The 17,565-nt window shown below is 40.7% G+C and overlaps 1 protein-coding gene across 1 annotated transcript in view; it reads left to right on the plus strand.

Moving 5' to 3' along the window:
- Nucleotides 1-17,565, plus strand: part of LOC147728045 (melanopsin-B-like) — an 845,284-nt gene that overhangs the window by 462,672 nt on the left and 365,047 nt on the right. The window contains exon 4 of the mRNA XM_086963227.1: nt 15,878-16,033. Within this exon, the coding sequence (XP_086819353.1) occupies nt 15,878-16,033 (156 nt within the window). The remainder of the gene's footprint in view (nt 1-15,877; nt 16,034-17,565) is intronic.

The raw sequence follows: 17,565 nt of genomic DNA on the forward strand, positions 1-17,565 counted from the left end.
ATAGAGTATGAGAGTGTCTCAGCCCGTATGCCCGATTTCAGTGCATCCCACACCATTTGTGGAGAGGCAGAGCCACAATTAAATCCCCAAAAGTCATTTATCCATTTCCCCATATGCTCTATGTAGCTAGTATCTGCTAGTAATTTCCGTTCAAATGTCCACTGGTTATGTTAAAGGGTTGTAATTCCGTCTGCGGGCAATTCTATCAAAATGGGTTTATGATCCGATATTATTTTAAGGAGAATAAAATAATCAAGATTCGTAATTGCTCTAGAGGTTATAAAGAAGTAGTCTAAGCGTACAAATTTCTGGTGAGGGGATGAGAAGAAAGTATATCCAGAGGCACCCATATTTTTCATATATCCAACATCAACCAGGCCAAGTTGGTTTACTAAACCTCTTAAGGCCTTATAGACTTTAACTCTCCTGCATGAATATCCTTCGTCATTAATAATATCAAATTGTGCCTCCAAATGAAAATAAAATGCAAATTGATACTTGTATAGCGCACTACTCATCCGCAAGGGTCTCATTGCGCTTGTACAAATACCGCTGTTTAGCCCATCCTGGCTTTTCCTCTGAGGCGTCCACTCCTGGGCACCCCCAAGGTGGAGGTCAGGCATCCTTAGCTTTGTGGGGGCCGTTATGGAGATTAAGCAAGCTATTGCCCAGAGTTGCAGAGTGGGAACCCATGATTGGAATAGGCACCGAGGCGAGAATTATCAGGTCCGTGGAATTTTTGAGCTCAAGACCCGCCGAGGCGGGGAATTGAACCCTGGTCCCGGGCTAGACCTCTGCATCAGGGTCTGCCGCTCCAACCATTGAGCCACACTTCTCCAATCCCCGCATAATATAAGTGAAGCGGGCCATCCTACAAGTTCCAGAATATGAAAATTTAACAGTTCTGGGTCATCCACATTTGAACCATATATGGCACAAATAGTCCAGGATTTGTTCCCTAACCAGAAATCTGTGATCACCCACCTCTCCCAGGGATCAGTTTTTACTCGTTTACAGATACCACTTCCCTTTTTTTTCAGAATTGCCACCTCTCTAATTGTTGAGCCTTGTCTAGAGGCCCCTACAATCTCCATCCCCAGATCCAAAAGCAAGTGTCTATTACTTCATGCCAAGTGGGTTTCTTGTAAACAGAGCAGATTGCATCTCAGAGTCTGTATAATTTGTGCCGCAATTCCTCTCTTTTTCCTGTCATTAAGCCCCCAGATATTCCATGAGCAAATCCTAAGCCTAGCCATTATCAAAAATCATATATCTTGGCTGGATAAATCCATAGGATGATAGGTTTCTGCTAAATGTCACGCTGTAAATATCCACAATGCCTCCATCTTTAATCAACATTAAATTGATACATCTCATTGTCAACAATAATTCTGGTCTGTACTTATGCTTGCCTGTCCCCCCCCACACCCACCCCACACCCACCCAATCCCCCCCAAACCCCTCCCACAAAAGGCAAAGGGACCTCTGGGTCCCCATACGTGATGGATAGAGAAGTATGGTGTGCATCTCTCTGGTCATATCCACCCCCTCAACAGCGAGAAAACAATAGAACAAAAATAAAGAACAGTGCTTATAGTAACTATTTTCTTTAAAGTACATATGCAAGCAAGATGTCCCTCATTCCTATTATTATCCCCTTGCCACTCCCCCCATATCACATCATAAGAGGAAAATCATGCTTTAAAGAACCGAAGGGGGGATATCTGAGCAAAAAAACAAAAAAAAAACAAGCTTCATATCTTTTAAACCAAAGGTGATACAAAATGACATCTCTCTTGAAAGAAAGGAAGTATATATCATTGTTTAGTTTAGCTATGTATTTACTACAGCAAAGCCAAATATTCCTTAGCCCTGTTCTCTGAAGTGAAAAAGTGAGTCTTCTCCTTGTATACAATCTTAAGCTTAGCGGGATTAAGCAAAAACGCCTGCGCTCCTTTTACCTGGAAGAGAGGTATAAGCTGCTGCAGATGCCATCTCTGCTGTACTGTTACTTGACAATAGTCAGGTCTTACAAAGAATTCTATACCTTTACCCTTTCGTTTACAGTCAAGTCTAGCTAAGTCATAGAGTGCTTCTCTTGTGAGGAAGTTGTTGAATCATATCAGAATTGCCCTCGGTTTTACATTTGCAGTCCCTCAAGGATCTTCATATGAAATGGGAATCTGTGTGCCCTTTTGACTTCTATGCCCCACTGCCACTGGGTTAGCTCAGGGAAGGCTTCTGTAAAAAGATCTATAATGTACTAGCAAATGTTTTTTCCCTCACTTCCCTCCGGTATACCCAGGACCCGTAGGTTGCTCCTCCTTGACCTATTCTCTAGGTCGACAAGTTTCCAATCAATATCATTGCGTAGGGACAGTAAGCTGGTAATTTGCGTTTTCTGTTGAGTCATTTCATCTTCCATCGATGAGATACTTTCTTCTGCCTCCACTACTCTAGACGCAAGTTCATTACAGGTTTTAGCAACTCTTCGCACCGTGTTTTGGAGCCTCCGAACTGCTCCTTGAATTCTCAGGTTTTCAGCTTTAGTGTCCTCGAGGTGCTGAAGCATTACTTGGTAGATAGTTTCAAGCGTGATGTCAGATCCTACATGTGTCCCAGTCATATTCTTAGAGGTTTCCGTAGACTGATTCAAAATTGGTGACCCCTCATTTTCTACAGTGCCCAGTACCGCTGGAGGAGATTGGGTATTCGCAACCTTGCGGACTGTACCTTCCTCAGGAGGCCATTACTCCCTCCTTGCTGGTGTCGCGTCCCCATCCTCCTCATCCTCTTCTTGAATAGAGCCTGCTATACCAGTAGTGCTGGCCAGACTCCTGTCGTCTCTCCAGTCATCCTCACCCTCCATACTCTCCATCTCTAGGGCATTGGAGAGGTCTGACATTGAATAAAATTTGCCTGCGGAATCGACAGATTCTGTATCTAAGGCACATTCTGCTACAGTTCCTGCATTTCCAGACAGAGTTATCTGCTCCTCCGAATCGCCATGCAAATTTCCATCTTGGAGCGCTGAGTTATCCCGTGCCTGACTCGCATGTAAAACTGAATCAGAATCTTCAGTACTGGGCGAGCCTCTATTGCTAAACTTGTGGTGTTAATGTTTACCTCTTCATTTAGACATTTCTTTGATATAACAGGCGTGTTTGCTTACCTTTGGGTACGTTCTTCTTTTTAAACATTCCCGGAATTTTCGGAATAGCCCCCTCTGTCATCCCACTTTTCATAGAGATTGTCTCAGGTGTAGGTGTAGGGGTATTAGACTCCATTACTGATCCAGTATTCGAAGGATATGTAGCGCTCTCCTGCGCAGGAATGTTCTCCTCTGGGCTCCCTGTATCCGTTATATTCTCATTTGCAGCTACCACCGCTCGAGTTTGTGGTCTGCCCGTTTTATTTTGAGCATTTGAATTAATGCCCTTCAGTGGCATCTTTAAATCTCCTGTTCCACAATCAGCGCTTTGTATGCCCTGCTTGCTCCGGTTTGTATCCCTCCACGCCTTTACTGTCGTACCGCGGGACCATTAGCGCTTTTGCCGGAGAAGCTCTCGGCGTTTGAACAGTACGCTGTCTCCGTCTTTGCTGAGCTGGAAAAGCTGAATGCCGCCGCCCACCTCGCTGTTTCACTAGGCACACCTGCAGGGTTCCAGCAGGGAAGCAGCAGTTGTACCAAGCGTATCGGCAAAGCTGTCGGGGAAGCTGCCGTTAGAGTCAGATCCAGGCCTCAATACAACTGAAGATCTACATACATGTTTAGGCTAACTGATCATAGTATATATAGAAAATTGCTTTTTATTGTGCTATGGTTATCTGTATATACTTCATTAGGGCTAATGAGGGCAAGGTATTAAGTCTTGAGATGAATAACAATACTCATAATGTCACAGAGTCAGCAACATTGGCCTTAGTAGCGAATAATACTATTCAAGACAACTAGAAATAATATTTACAATTTGGTTTTAGCAACAATTTTATTGAGATTTAATGTTATTGTTCATATGCATATTTAATGATCCTATTTAGATATGTATTTATTTGTCTACAACTTATTTATACTCTAATACGATTTTAAGACCATGTATATATTTTAGAACACAATATTTATTCTATATAGTGTTTTAGTATACATTGGTTTTATATATTAATATATGGATTTCTATCTATTTCTCTTAAAGAATTTGAGATTGTAATGATATCTTTTTAGTATGTAGTTGTATGATATGTTTGCACTTTGCACAGAGTATAGTCAAATCACGAGGGATCTTGAGTATCATGTAAGATGCTCCCCAAAATGGATTACCCTATAATAAATTCAAATGTAGCATTGTCTTGAAAAACATTTCCAATGTCAACTTTTAAGGAGTTTATCGAAGGAAAAAAAACCTTTAAAAAAACACATTTTTATAGTCACCACATTTTAAAGTTTATATCGCCTAAGCACGTTTTGCACTTAAAGAATATTTGGACATTCATACACTGACGTATGCATAGTAGTCGTCTATAGATTTAGTCAGTAGAACAAAGATGTACGGGCTGGAGTCTGAAAGTAATTTAAGAGATTAAACTGACTAAGCACTCCTAGTATTTTACTAAGATGTACCTATGACTTACAACATATGTTTGTTATTTGTTATAATAAGGCACAATGCTTTTTATTAATTTAATAACTTACATCTAAACATAGGATGTAACAAGTATTTTTACTATGTTTATTATCTCATACGTCTAATGAATGTCCTTACGTATGCACTGGTCACTTTGAATTTGAAAAGTTCCGTCTTACCTGTGTCATGTGATCAAGGCTCGTCCAGAGCTGAAACGTTATGGCGGCACAAGCAAAAAAATAATTGAAGACTGGAATTTGGGTCCGTGTCTGTGTATGCAGCGCTAGCAGAATCAGGCGGAGTCTTGGAAATATATATATATATATATATTCACAGAAAAAAACATAGGTTATAGACCATATATAGTTAGGAATTTGCATTTACAAAACCTTGAAAATTCACTGAAAAAACCATAGGTTATAGACCATATATAGTTAGGGATTAGCATTTAAAAAACCTTATTTTATTTGCACAAAACCATTGAAATTCCATATATAGTTAGTTGCACTAACTATATATCGCGGACCCGCAATCCACTGCTAATGATGTCACATATTACATCATTCATGACATGGTCAGTGACATCACTGATGACATCACTGATGACATCTCAAATGACATCACTGATGACATCACTGATGACAACACCCAGTGACTGTATGTTTCTGTAAAGTTAAAATATGTCTTACATATTGAAGAATGAGTGGATGTATAAGTGTCTGGATGAAGGATTTAGTAGGTGCATGACTGACTGTATGAGAGAATGATTAAATGTGTCTCACTGAGTGCATGGGTTAGTGATTAAAGTGTCTTAATTTGGCAATCATTATTTATGTTCTTCTGTAAACTGCTGCATGTTTAAATCAGTAGCTATATCAGTAACTATATGGGTTATTGAATGGTTGCCCAAGTATTTGTATGGGAGACTAAGTATGTGTGTGGGTGGCTGGGAGGTGTATAACTCTGTGCATAGATGTGTGAGCAGTTGATTCCCTAGGTGTATGGCTTCAAAAGTGCATGTAGAAACAGCTGTATGGACAGTTGACTGTGTGCATGAGTATATTGGTGAGTGAATGGATATCTCAGTTCTACATGTCAAAGTAAGTACATATGTAAAACACACTCCATGTGAGAGTTGACATATATAAATAACTGAACATAAGAGCCAGTGAATGTGAGAGTGGCTGTATGAATCATTGTGAACTTGTATCAAGGATTGTATAAGAGAGTAAATATGTGTTAGTATATGTTTGAATAAGTAAGGTGTGTATAACTGTATAGTTGAGGAAATGGAGGTGTGATTGATTCTTTGCATGACTGACTAGGTGTGTGAGTAACTCCATGGATGTGTGACAGTCTGTGAGTGCCTGTTTACACTGAGTGTATCTAAGGTTATATTAGAGTCTGAAGATGTATTATCACATAAATGATATCATCAGTGATGTAATCAGTAATGTCAAATGAGATGTCAGTGATGTCATCAGTGATGTCATTTGAGATGTCATCAGTGATGTCATCAGTGATGTCATTTGAGATGTCATCAGTGATGTCATCAGTGATGTCACTGACCATGTCATGAATGATGTAATATGTGACATCATTAGCAGTGGATTGCGGGTCCGCGATATATAGTTAGTGCAACTAACTATATATGGAATTTCAATGGTTTTGTGCAAATAAAATAAGGTTTTTTAAATGCTAATCCCTAACTATATATGGTCTATAACCTATGGTTTTTTCAGTGAATTTTCAAGGTTTTGTAAATGCAAATTCCTAACTATATATGGTCTATAACCTATGGTTTTTTCTGTGAATTTCATTGGTTTTTTAAAAGCTAATATCTATAGCTGTAAAATATATTCTTTATTAAGTGACGTATCACGTAGCCCGTGAGACGCCTCATGATGCATCGCATAACCGTGACGTATCGTCTCTGCAGCGCAAACCAAACCCAAAACGTAAGCGCGCCAAAACACGCTTAAAGATATATATATATTTTTTTAACCTTAATTAGACAAAATCCACACGTGCACATATCACAAACGTTCAAAAAACACAATATGTCGGACTCCCGTTACGCTGCCGGTTAGCTGCCCGGTTAACGTACCAGGAAGCACCTTTACCGCGAAAAATCGCATTTTTTTTTTCACCCCCCAGGGAACTTTAATAGCCCCCTCATCAATCCTAGGGGTTCAGGAGGGGTCTGCCTTACCCCTTTCATTCATTTACACCTTTTTTTTTTCCACCTCTTGTCTCTCGATCCCACAGAGAGACAAGATGGCGGCCGCTCCAGACTGTTTACAATGATAACAGCCAATCAGCTTCTCCTCAGACTCCCGTTACACTGCCGGTTAGCTGCCCGGTTCGCGTACCAAGACGCGTCTCTACGGCGAAAAAATCGGAAATTTTTTTTTTGGGCCCAGCGTGGCTCTATAATATCCCCTCATCAATCCTAGGGGGTCAGAAGGGGTCTACCTTTCCCCTTTCCTTCATTTCCCCCTTTGTTTTGGCCTCCTCTTGTCTCTCGATCCTACCGAGAGACAAGATGGCGGCCGCTCCGAACTGTTTACAATGTTGACAGCCAATCAGCTACTCGTCAGACTCCCGTTACACTGCCGGTTAGCTTCCCGGTTAGCTGCCCGGTTCGCGTACCAAGACGCGTCTCTACGGCGAAAAAAACGGATTTTCTTTTTTTTTTTTTTTTGGGCCCAGCGTGGCTCTATAATATCCCCTCATCAATCCTAGGGGGTCAGAAGGGGTCTACCTTGCCCCCTTTCCTCCATTTCCTCCTTTGTTTTGGCCTCCTCTTGTCTCTCGATCCTACCGAGAGACAAGATGGCGGCCGCACCGGACTGTTTAGAATGTTGACAGACACCGGAGAGCCAATCAGCTTCGCTTCGCAAAGTTCCGATAAGCGAAAAGTACGCGAACCGGATCGCTGCCCGGAGCGCTGTTACAGATATATATCTTGATTTAAACGTTAATTTCTCAAAATCCACTGAAGCACATATATTGAGACCTAGAAAAGGCACATCGGGCTAACAGTCCCTACAATTTTGCCAAGTTTCGTGCAAATCCATTCAGCCGTTCGAGCTAAAAGTGAGTCCAACCGCCCTATGGAAAACTCAATGTTAAAAACGCGTTTTGGGACCCCCCTTTTTTCTCAGCCCCCCCTTGACGAAACCCCCCCAAATTTCCAGGAGCTGCTCAGAAACAAAATGTGCCATTTTCCTGAAAATTTCAGCCGATTCCGTCCACAAACGCCAAAGTTATTAGACATAGAATTTTCAGAAATCCCATAGGGAAAAAATCCTAACTATATATACCTACTGGCGACCGCCAGTAGGTAATATATATATATATATATATATATATATATATATATATATATATATATATATATATATATATATATATATATATATATATATATATTACTATATATATATATTACTATATATATTACTATATATATTTTACTATATAGTTAGGACCTAGTTACCATAGGAAATTCCGAACATTCTATTTGGAATAACTTTGGTGCCGATTGAGGGATCTGCCTGTAATTTTCCTTAAATTTGCCTCGCTGTGCTCCGCTCCTTCCCTGAAAGTTTTGGGGGGATTCGTCAAGCGGGGGCCGAGAAAAAGGGGGGTCCCAAAACTTGTTTTCCCCATGTTAATTTCCATAGGGACATTCTGACAAGGCTACAGCTCGAAAGGCCGAACGGAATTACACCAGATTTGGCAAAATGGTAGGGACTGGTATGCAGCAGTGCCTTTTGTATGTTTGGTGAAAATCCCTCCAGTAGTTCTTGAGAAAACTGAATTTGAAATTTTTCAAATGGCATTATCTATGGGACCTTTAGACACGGCTACAGCCCGAACGGCTGAACGGAATTACACCAAACTTGACAAAATGGCAGGGACAGGTATGCAGTAGTGCCTTTACTATATTTGGTGAAAATCCCTTGAGTAGTTGTTGAGAAATTGAATTTGAGCAAATTATATATCTATATGTGCTCAACATTCTATTGGGAATAACTTTGGCGCCGATTGAGGAATCTGTGTGTAATTTTTCAGAATTTTGGCCAGCTCCGTTCCGCTCCTTCCCTGAACGTTTTAAGGGGATTCATCAAGCGGGGGCCGAGAGGGGGGTCCCAAAACGTGTTTTCCCCATGTTAATTTCCATAGGGAACTTTAGACACGGCTACAGCCCAAACGGCTGAATGGAATTACTATAAACTTTGCAAAATGGTAGGGCCTGGTATGCAGATGTGCCTTTTCTATATTTGGTGAAAAACCCTACAGTAGTTGTTGAGAAAATTGAATTTGAGCAAATTATATTTCTATATGCGCTCACCGTACGCGTACAGTACACATTTTTTTTTTTACACTTGGTGGTCCTTCTGGGACCCCCTGAGAAGGGCTAGGGGGTCAGGGGGTCTCAACCCTGCCCCATTTTCACGTTTTCCACTCTTGTTTTGTGCTCTCTTGTGCCTCTCTTCTCCTGAGAAACAAGATGGCTGCTCAGGTGGTCCCAGAAGGATAATAACATATACAAACGTTATCCGCTAATAGAATAGGCATTTACAAAACCTTTGAAATTTATTGAAAAAAAATATAGGTTTCACGCCTGATATAGTTAGGAATTAGCATTTAAAAAACCTTGCAAATTCACTTAAAAAACCATAGGTTTCAGGCCTTATATAGTTAGAAATTAGCATTTAAAAAACCTTGCAAATTCACCTAAAAAACCATATGTTTCAGGCCTTATATAGTTAGGAATTAGCATTTTAAAAAACTTGCAAATTCACTTAAAAAACCTTAGGTTTCACACCTTATATAGTTAGGAATTAGCATTTAAAAAAACATTGAATTGCTCCTATATAGTTAGTTGTACTAACTATATTTCGCGCACCCGCAATCCACTGCTGATGATGTCACATATTACATCATTCATGACATGGTCAGTGACATCACTGATGACATCACTGATGATATCTCAAATGACATCACTGATGACCACTGATGACATCTCATTTGACATCAATGATGACATCACTGATGATATCATTCATGTGATAATACAATGCACCTCCTCACACTCTAATATAACCTTTGATACACCCACTGTTAAATACAGACTACCATTCTTGAAACCATTGACACACCAATACCAATTACTACATACGCACTCACTGATTCCTAGGTCTACACACACATTCACTCATTCACCCATAGAATCACTCATACATACAGTCACTCATCAATACAACACTATCATATGCACTCATACACCTATACAGACACTCACACACTGCCACTCATCCATGGAGTTACTCACACACCTAGTCAGTCATGCAAAGAATCAATCACACTTCCATTTCCTCAACTATATAGTTATACACACAACACCTTACTTATTCAAACATATACTAAAACATACTTACTCAATTATACAATCACTGATACAAGTACACAATGATCCATACAGCCACTCGCACATTCACTGGCTCTCATGTATAGTCATTTATATATGCCAACTCTCACATGCACTGTGTTTTACATATGTACTTACTTGGACATGTAGCACTGAGATATCCATTCACTCACCAACACACCCATGCACACAGTCAACTGCCCATATAGCTGTTTCAGCATGCACTCTTGAACTCATACACCTGGTGAATCAACTGCTCACACATCTATGCACAGAGTCACACACCTCCCAGCCACCCACACACACACTCAGTCTCCCATTCAAATACTTGGGCAACCAATCAATAACCCATATAGCCACTCATATAGCTGCTGATCAACACATGCAGCAGCTTACACAACAACAGACATACTGATGCACACATTCAGACAGTTTAGTCACTAACCCATGCATTTAGTAAAACACATTTAATCACTCGCTCATACAGTCCGTCACGCACCTACTAAATCCTTCATCCAGACACTTATACATCCACTCATTCTTCAATATGTAAAACATATTTAAACTTTACAGAAACACACAGTCACTGGATGATGTCATCAGTTATGTCATCGGGGATGTCAAATGAGATGTCATCAGTGATGTCATCAGTGATGTCATTTGAGATGTCATCAGTGATGTCATCAATGATGTCACCGACCATGTCATGAATGATGTAATATGTGACATCATCAGCAGTAGATTGCGGGTGCACGAAATATAGTTAGTACAACTAACTATTTAGGAGCAATTTCAATGGTTTTTTAAATGCTAATTCCTAACTATATAAGGCCTGAAACCTATATATATGTTCTGCTCAGTGGGGTGTCCATTTCACAAACCGCACTCGAACGCGGGTCAGCTTTCCCCAAAGCTCTTTATTAGGTATGGAAAACAACATCTTTCAGTCCATATGGCATCTGACTGCAAACGCCAATGCGTTTTGAGGTATTCCCTTCTTCAGAGCACAAACAGTCAATGAGTGCAAGTTGAGCTCTGCCTTCCTAATATAAAAGATAGATATATTTGTGTCTCTGTGTGCATAAGGTTCCTTAAAATGTTTACATCTGACTTTCTATGTATGTTTGTAGATATCGTAATAAATATATCCACGCATATATACTAAGTCAGATATAAACATCTTAAGCAAATAACACTGATTTGCAGTGGAAGACAGTTGCACAAATATTTGTGTGTGTCCAGGTGCAATGTTTCTTTTTTGTGTATGTTGCCTCCTTTGGTGGTGGGCCCAATCGGGTGCCAGGTCAAATAGAGCTCAGACACAGAATCCATTTGGCTCCCCTCTACAGACACCAGTGTCTCTGTGGTTTAGTATTCCTCCAGTGGCAACCAGCATGGTTCGTGGGTGGCAGGGCAGGTGCGGGCACGTGAGGTGGTGCAAGGGGGGGGGTGGAGGGGTGAAACGGTGCGCAATCTAAAAATATATATATATAATATTTTTAAAAAGCTTACCTTGCAGAGCCTGGTCCCGCGTCTCTGCTCTCCTCCTCAGAAAGGCACAGGAAGTACAGCCAGGCTCCATTGACTAATCAAAATGCTGCAATGCAGCGTTGTGATTGGTGAGCACCTAGCCTCTCCTGACCAATCACAATGCTGCAAAACATCATTGTGATTGGTTTTGAGCATGCTGGTTAGATGCTCAACCAGGGAATGGGGGCCTGGGGTTGTTCTCTAAGCAGACTGTAATGCAGGACTTCATGGAGAACGGGAAAGGTGCTCATGACTGACTTATGCGGCCCGAGAGTGCTGACCAAACAGTCATTGCGCACGCCCTGCTCCGAGAGCAGAGCACCCTCAGTAAAGAGGCAGGAAACATAAAATGATAACTTTAAGTTATTATTATTTAATATTTCTTCTTCCTTGCACAGCTAAAAAGCAGTGGTGCAATGCGCCTCTGCCATAGCAGAAAAGCCACCCCTGTATTCTACCCTCATCAACACAAAACTGCATACATCCCTCACTGCTCTAAGGGTCCTACTCAGTGTGCTAAAAAAACATTTCATTCCATAACCTAGTTATTTAGGCATTAGTTCTCAACAAGAATGATTAAAACAGTCCTTATAAGTCTTCCCAAATCAAGAAAGGTGCCACTTTAAATGTTTTTTCATGCCACAGCACCTTTGTCAGTTGGAAGAGGAAAGAGAGACAATATTGCCAATATTCTGTTAAATGACCTACAGTAGACCACACTTGAAGTAATTTCCCAATTTAAACTTTATAACATTACAGATAACCCAGTACAATTGGAGACGCCCATTTACCTAACACAGTAGATGGAGGTCCCTGGAGGCTCCCATAGTACTGAAATCAAGAGAGGACAGTGCCGGTAAATTATTGATGCTCTGAAACAAAGAACCCTTAAGCAAGTCTTTTCCAGAGTCACCCTGAAATGCTGATACATATTACCACTCTATTTGGAAAGCTCCTACCATGAACACATTAAATAGTAAAGTTAAAACTTTCCTAAGCAGTAAAGTTCTACATTCCCAAGATACTTGTTCGACCATGCCTGATACAGCAAGTCCCTGTATTATATCCACTGAGTCATACATTACATCAAGGACATGCAATCCGATCGTGATTGTTGCTCTCAACCCTTGCTTTTCTACTTGCAAAAGGTTTTGTTGTTTCATTTTCATATTCAATACGTCCTCTAAAATTTGATCATTTAACATGTCCTCAGGTTCTTATGCTGTGGTCAATGTGATTCTTTTTCCACTGTGCTTTGACATTTTCCAAATAATTTTTTTATCCTAAATGGCAAAATCATACCCAGTGTGTGTACTTTGCTACCAAAGAAGTCTGTTTCAATCTATATTAAAACTACTTAAATGAATGAATGAAACAAGTATACAAAACCTGCTTGTGAGGGACATGGTGATTATGTGGAGCGGTGATTGACTGTAATGTCTGGAGCTACTGCTTCTTACATTGGCTGGCTGTATCCGAGCCACAAAGTGAGACTATATTTTTCTTTCCAACATCATATTCTCTATCATAATGTTTCTACTCTGCCTCCTTCAATCAACGTATAAAACTTCAATCAAAGTAGAAAATGGAAAGGATTCCACTTAAACTTGTAATGTATCTTTTTTGACCATTACCAAGAGGTATGGGTCATCACGAACAGTTAACCTCTTTCAAGGCAGGAGACTTCTAAGCCCTGTAAAAAGTCTCTTAGAAGTAGCACAAAGCTAAAAAGCCATTTATATTGGTTTCTAAAATGACTGTTGGATGTGAATAGAAAGTGTCAAAATAGGTCAACCTTATACATGCAAGGACATTTTCATAATTTGAGATAAATGTTTTACAGAGTGCAGCATGTGCATATTTTAGAATCAACTTTTACTCGGGTCAATTGAGATAATGCTATTGTTAAGCACTTTTGTGTGTAGTATAGGGAAAGGAGCAATCCATTTTTGCTCCAGGTTATATTACATGGATCACTGACATGATATCGAGGGACATAATATCAACTAGCAAAAATATCAGCGAAAAAATATCAACAGACAGAATATCGACTTTGTATCTACAAACAGGTAAGTTCAGACTGTTGCCATGATCAGGTCTGTACTGGTTTGCATAAGGAGGGCTTCTGTCTTGACAAATCCTGTTATATTTTGTCAAGAGACTATCTTATTCCTCACAACAAATGGTAGCACCATCACTTTAACACATGCCTTCTTTTAGATCCTTGTTCTCATGTCTTTTCGTATGAAGTATAGATTAAATATAAAATTTGCAGTGAAAAAATAAGCATGCCAACATTCAGGGCCTCATTAGGATTGCGGTTAATCTCCATCCTCCGGGCCGGCGGAAGCCACCGCCGGCCCGGAGGATGCGGATTAACCGCTGCTGACAGAAAAAAGACCCCTCACCAGATTAGGATGGCTGGGGGATCTTTTTTCCATCCGCCGCTTTTCCGCCGCGGTCGCCTTCCGACCGCGGTGGAAAAGCTCTAACATGGCTGGCGGTGTCTATCAGACACCGCCAGCCATATTAGGATGGCGGCGGTCCTATGCCTTTCCACAGCGGCATTTTGGCCGTGGAAAGGCATACCGACTTTTCTTTGGGGGCCCGTTGTGGGCCCCCAGGGGTGAAGGGGGGTGGGGGGTGCACATGGGGGTTGCGCGCACGAAGCAGCTGGTTTATTTAACATTGCGGTGTGTGCTGCTTCAAGCAGCACCCGCCGCAATGTTAAATATACAGGATGTGACCGCCAGGGTGGCGGTCCCATCTTAATCTGCACGGAGGGACCGCCGCTGCCCCTGTGGACGGTCCCTCCTACTCTGGGGTGGCGGACGGACGCAGGTCCGTCCGCCATCCTAATGAGGCCCTCAGTGTGGAGTTTGTTCAATACGCATATTTTAAATAATTTAAAGTCAACTTTAATGATTGGTAAATTTAAAACCATTCCTGTCGTTCTGTAACAAACCTCAGAGCCATATTATAATACTGTTCCTCTCTTTCATACAGATACAGAAGGGAGCCATTCACCTGTTTTTGAAGTTGTGTTGTGCATAACTTTCTTGTGTGGCCTTTGCATGAGATGGGTGTATTTGAGATGATTTGTAAAGAAATTCTACAAAAATGTTGAGGTTTTAATTTAAGTGGAGAAGCAGGTGTCTTGTCCGATTTAAATAGAGTGGGCTTCAGCTGTGTTTGGTTACCTGGCTTAAAGAAGAGGCAGTACGGTTTTTCAGGTAGCAAAGGTCCTTATTTAGAAATTTAGCAGTTAGACTACTAAGGTTGAGTGGAACTTGTGGAATTTCACTCCCCGGAGATTCCACAGAGTTCCACTAATAGCTGAAAAAGCATGTTGCTCTGCAATTCAGCGTCAGTAGCGCATTCCATGCTGAAAAAAACAATACTATATGGTGTGCGAGAGCGCACAGACATTTGAGTTGATTTTGCTGCTGCTCAAGTAGAAAATTTACTCATGAAGCAGCCCTCTGACCGCAACCACTCCCTTGAGCGCCCACATTAGAAAATCTTGCTGAATGTCCACTATCGTCTCGAAATATTTCTAGGGACTCCAGATCTCGCTCTTGTTCACCAGCTCGCATTCTGAGGCCTCACGTTGATATATTTGTCATCGCATTGCTCAAACAGGGAACAACATTACGCCACATGACAAATAGCAGAATTTGACCATTCATGTATTTGAACAATTTACCACTCTTGTAGTTGTTCTCTGATGTCCTTTGGGACCGTGATGTTGGAAAACATCTACTCACAACACTGGAAACGTCTGGAGTCTACAGCAAAAAACCTGAATATTAGAAGGCTGACAATAAAATGTTTATATTTTACATCCCCAGCTTAGAAAATATTTCTACATGGAAATTTTACATTTTGGGCCACATCATTGTTGTTGAGCTACTGTTTGTATATTTATTGAAAAGGTGTGCCGTTGGTGTGCTGGTAGGCTTGAGGTGACTGAGAAAAGGCATGCAAAACAAAGCATACAGGCAGTCATGTTATGTCTTTTATTTTATGGAGGAAGGGTTATCATTGTCCTAACCTCATTGGAATTGATGATAGCAAACTGTGCACAGCTCTGTGCATGTTGGACATGCACTGTGACATCTATGTACATTGCTTGTAACGCTCCATTTTTTCCTTCATACCAGTGCGTTCCATCCTCTTGGGAAATGATGTGCTTTGTAATTTCAAAAATCCTTGTGTCATCTTCTGAACACACTAAGCATTTATAAATATTGTGCTTATTGTTTTCTCCTTTGTTATCAATTAGGAATGTTCAGAAGATGGGAGGATATGGACGCAAATCCTTCATCAGCTCAACTATAAAGAGCGAGTGGAAATTGGCCAAAATCGCCTTTGTGGTCATCATTGTGTATGTGCTGTCATGGTCCCCTTATGCATGTGTCACTCTGATTGCATGGGCCGGGTAAGTGCAAATTAGGTAGCCTAGTCTTTCGGCATCCATAATTGGTCAGCACAAGGTTTTGGTGTCTACTCTTAATATTTAGTTTCCATAGTAAATTGCTTACTCTTTGTTGCCAAAAGGAATGTGCAATGAAAAGATTGATTGATGTTGTGAGAACAATGAGCTCCAATCCCCCAATAAAGTAGGAGATAGGGGCCATGAACTATAACCCTCAATTTTTACACCTTCATGAAACACTGTTTAGTCATGAAGAAATGGCACATCTTGGAGAGTGCTTTGGAAAAGATAACATGTCTTGCTGGGGACCAGGGAAGGGTATTTTTTTTATATAAATAGATGTTTATAGTGTTCATTTTCTATGGCTTGCTTTTAAGTATTATTCTATTGTTCCATTTAGCTTCACGTTTAAGTGTAGTGTGTTGATCCCGCTAGTTATCCATCAATTCATTAGACAACTGATCTTCTTACCCCATGGAATATCAATGTGTTCTGTACAGTGATTCAGTATTTGACTGATTGAGAAACTAATAGGCTAATCAGGCATGTAGGTAAATATAAACTTGAGTCTAAACAGCAAGCTGTATGGACAATACCAATATATCTATACACTGCACATCGCGCAGTGCAATTGACGCTGCTGCCATCCTGTATTGAAGGCAGATTTAATTCCTCTGACACACAGCATGGGTCAGATTATGTATACTATCCAGATGTTGCTAACTTGCACTGAGATGTCTCCCACAACTAGAAGAAAAAACATTTGAGTAGGTGTGACATACTCCAGACTTACTGCTTGCTTACTCCTGAATTTAGCAGAGCGAGTCACACCCACTCATGGACGAAAGATTTAAGGTTTGGCCTTTGATTGAATTTGTATGTTACTGTAAGCATACACATTGATTATTGATGAAGAGAAACATCACCCCCTGCCTCAAAAGAAAATCCAATAAAATAGTAGCCATTGTCTTATAAAGGTACAGGTGTTGCTTTTGAAATTAAAACATTTACTACTAGCAAATGTGAATGCAGATTTGAAGATTGACTGTTCCTCACATGTTCCCATCCCTGTATTCCCAGCCATTTGTGAAAGGTGTAAAATGCATAGATGAGATTTGATTTACAACGTCAGACACCAAAAAAAGTGATGGGAGTAATGCTTGCAAATAGGTGTAACTATTAACAATCACTAGAGTTAGCATTCCAACTAATTGTTTTTCACCCAGTGTACCACTATTGACATAGGCGTGTCTTATCCACATTTATACTCACCCTGCTTCTCATGGGAACAGTCCATCCTAAACCTTCAGGTAAGGCCCCCTCCATGAGAGAACAGAAGCAACCTCAGACAGATTTCAGCCTTATTGGGTTTCATCAGTGAGGTACAGCTTGGGCCCTATGGCACAGAAAGTAATGGTTTCACGTCTGGGCAACCCCTTGACTACTTAGCACATTTTTATCAAACACAGAAATATATGATGTGAGAAATGTTCGCACATAGTTTTAACCACTAGCAAATCCTGCGTTTACCTTTC

Source organism: Lissotriton vulgaris, chromosome 3_1 (genome assembly GCF_964263255.1).
Source record: "Lissotriton vulgaris chromosome 3_1, aLisVul1.2, whole genome shotgun sequence".
In the NCBI taxonomy this organism is placed as follows: domain Eukaryota; kingdom Metazoa; phylum Chordata; class Amphibia; order Caudata; family Salamandridae; genus Lissotriton; species Lissotriton vulgaris.